At 46.7% G+C, this 2500-nt stretch overlaps 1 protein-coding gene across 4 annotated transcripts in view; it reads right to left on the bottom strand.

The window, feature by feature from the left end:
* Positions 1-2500, bottom strand: part of ralgapa1 (Ral GTPase activating protein catalytic subunit alpha 1) — a 44400-nt gene that overhangs the window by 13044 nt on the left and 28856 nt on the right. For all 4 annotated transcript variants that reach the window (XM_047821755.1, XM_047821756.1, XM_047821757.1 and 1 more), the window contains one exon: positions 2371-2500. This exon is cut by the window's right edge and continues 26 nt beyond it. In XM_047821755.1, coding sequence (XP_047677711.1) covers positions 2371-2500 — 130 coding nt within the window. The remainder of the gene's footprint in view (positions 1-2370) is intronic.

Raw genomic sequence — 2500 nt, 5'->3', positions numbered from 1 at the left:
ACACACACACACACACACACACACACACACACACACACACACACACACACACACACACACACAGCTGCAAAAAGATTCATGCTGATTTATTGCCTCAGTATTTTACTGCAGTTATAAACATGCTGTTGTTCTTTACACATTATTACAACTTCTCCCTCAGTCTGTTATTATTTGTTAATTACTATGTAATAACCACCAGCTGTGTGACTGTAATTATTACATTAATGTGGTAAACATCTGTCCGTCTCTCTGTCTGTCTAATACCTGTCTATCAGACCTTCTGTCACCTGTCTCTCTTAGTGTCTGTCTTTCCACCTGTTGGTCTTTCTTTTACCTTTCTGTCTTTCTTTCTCTCGCCATCCCCCTCTCTCTTTCCCTCCCTCTCTTTCTCCATCTCTCTCTCTCTCTCCATCTCTCTCGCTCTTTTTTACCATCTCTTTCTCTCTCTTTCTCCATCTCTCTCTCCATCCCCCTACCTGTTTCTCTTTCCCTCTCTCCCTTTCTCCATCTCTCTCCCCATCTCTCTTTCTCCATCTCTCCCTCTCTCCCCATATCTCTTTCTCCATCTCTCTCCCCATCTCTCTCTCTCTCTCTCTCTCTCTCTCTCTCTCTCTCTCTCTCTCTCTCTCTCTCTCTCTGTAACGACAGGCGATTGGTAGTCTTCAAATGAGCTCGCATTACATTCAGGCTCGTTAGTGCTCATTAGGCTCGTTATTAGATTTCGACTGTCCAGTAAACAGAGGAAGAGGAAGACGAGAGCAAACAGACAGATCTGTAAGGCAGTCAATTCTGTAAGCTGAGCACAAAATGAGGGAGTGATGAAGGTTGGAGAGACGATGTGGGATATCGATGTGTTTTTTCAGGATATTTTTTACTTTCACCGCTGCTCTGTCTGCACATCTTAAAAGAACAGGCCACACCCACATAGCTTAAAAGAACAGGCCACACCCACACAGCTTAAAAGAACAGGCCACACCCACATAACTTTAAAGAACAGGCCAAATCCAGGTAACTTTAAAGAACAGGCCACACCCAAGACAGGCCACACCCACATAACTTCACAGACAGGCCACACCCACATAACTTTACAGTCAGGCCACATCCACATAACTTCACAGACAGGCCACACCCACATAACTTTACAGACAGGCCACACCCACATAACTTTACAAACAGGCCACACCCACGCGACTTCACAGACAGGCCACACCCACCTAACTTCACAGACAGGCCACACCCACCTAACTTCACAGACAGGCCACACCCATGTGACTTCACAGACAGGCCCCACCCACATAACTTCACAGACAGGCCACACCCATGTGACTTCACAGACAGGCCACACCCACATAACTTTACAAACAGGCCACACCCACGTGACTTCACAGACAGGCCACACCCATGAGACAAGGCGGACATGAATGCAGGATTCCTTCCTGATGGCTTAAAATCTCCTCCTCAGCTGATCTCAGTTCTGTTTTCTATCAGTGATGAAATTCTCTTGTTTCATTTGTGTCTGTATTTAAAGCTCAGTTCACTCCAGCAGCATGTGGATTGGGACGCGGCCCGTACGTACAACTCCCTCCTCCTTCATCACATCATCTTTTCACTCTCACGATGACTTTTACACCTCAAATAAGTGAGAAAATCCCATTTCATCATAATTAGCCTTCTTTTAAAAAGAAAAAAAAAGAAAAATCATTCAGACGGTCTTATGCTCAAATTCAGAATGTGCACAAAAGCAGGTGGATGTGAACTGAAGTCGAATGGAGAGAGAGAGAGAGAGAGAGAGAGAGAGAGAGAGAGAGGGCTGTGAAAGGAGGGCAGCATGGGGCTGTTATCCACCATTATTTGCTCCTCTTTTCTCTCGTGCTGAGGTGAAAATGCTGCAGGACGGGAACACAAAGGCCGAGCTTGCTGCAGGTAGAGATGCAGGTCGAGGTCAGCGTGGCTTTATGAACCACTTCAACTGGCACAGGAGGAGCTGAGACTCTCTCAGAGACAGACACATTTCTGTCCTTCCTTCTCTTCTTGTCTCTGTCTGTCTCACTTAGTCTGCTCAGGGGTCAGAGGTTACCACAGCCAGGGGTAAGTGGAGAAAAGCCATCCTGCTTGGTCTTTTGTGAGTCTTTAAATCCTCAGTGTTTATGGTGTGGAGAAGAAGAATCATATTTACACAATATCTAGAGCCACGATTCAGAACCAGGGACCACAATAAAGCTGTTATAAAGCACAATAGCGCCAAAATACGATCACAGACCCACCCACCCGTACATACGCACAAACCCACACACAGACAAACCCAGAACAACCCCCCCCCCCAAACCCCCCAACACACACACATACAAGCGCCCCCCCCCCAATGTTTACCTTTTTGGTGAGCGAGTCATCTGAGTCAGGAGGCATGCGAGTGGACACATGGAACATGACCTCCACTGTGGACGTGGCGAAGTACGGCATGGTCAGACCTGTACTCTTATTTTTCTGGAGACCTCCCATA

Source organism: Tachysurus fulvidraco, chromosome 12, assembly GCF_022655615.1.
Source record: "Tachysurus fulvidraco isolate hzauxx_2018 chromosome 12, HZAU_PFXX_2.0, whole genome shotgun sequence".
In the NCBI taxonomy this organism is placed as follows: domain Eukaryota; kingdom Metazoa; phylum Chordata; class Actinopteri; order Siluriformes; family Bagridae; genus Tachysurus; species Tachysurus fulvidraco.
This window is presented reverse-complemented; position numbering and strand designations above follow the sequence as displayed.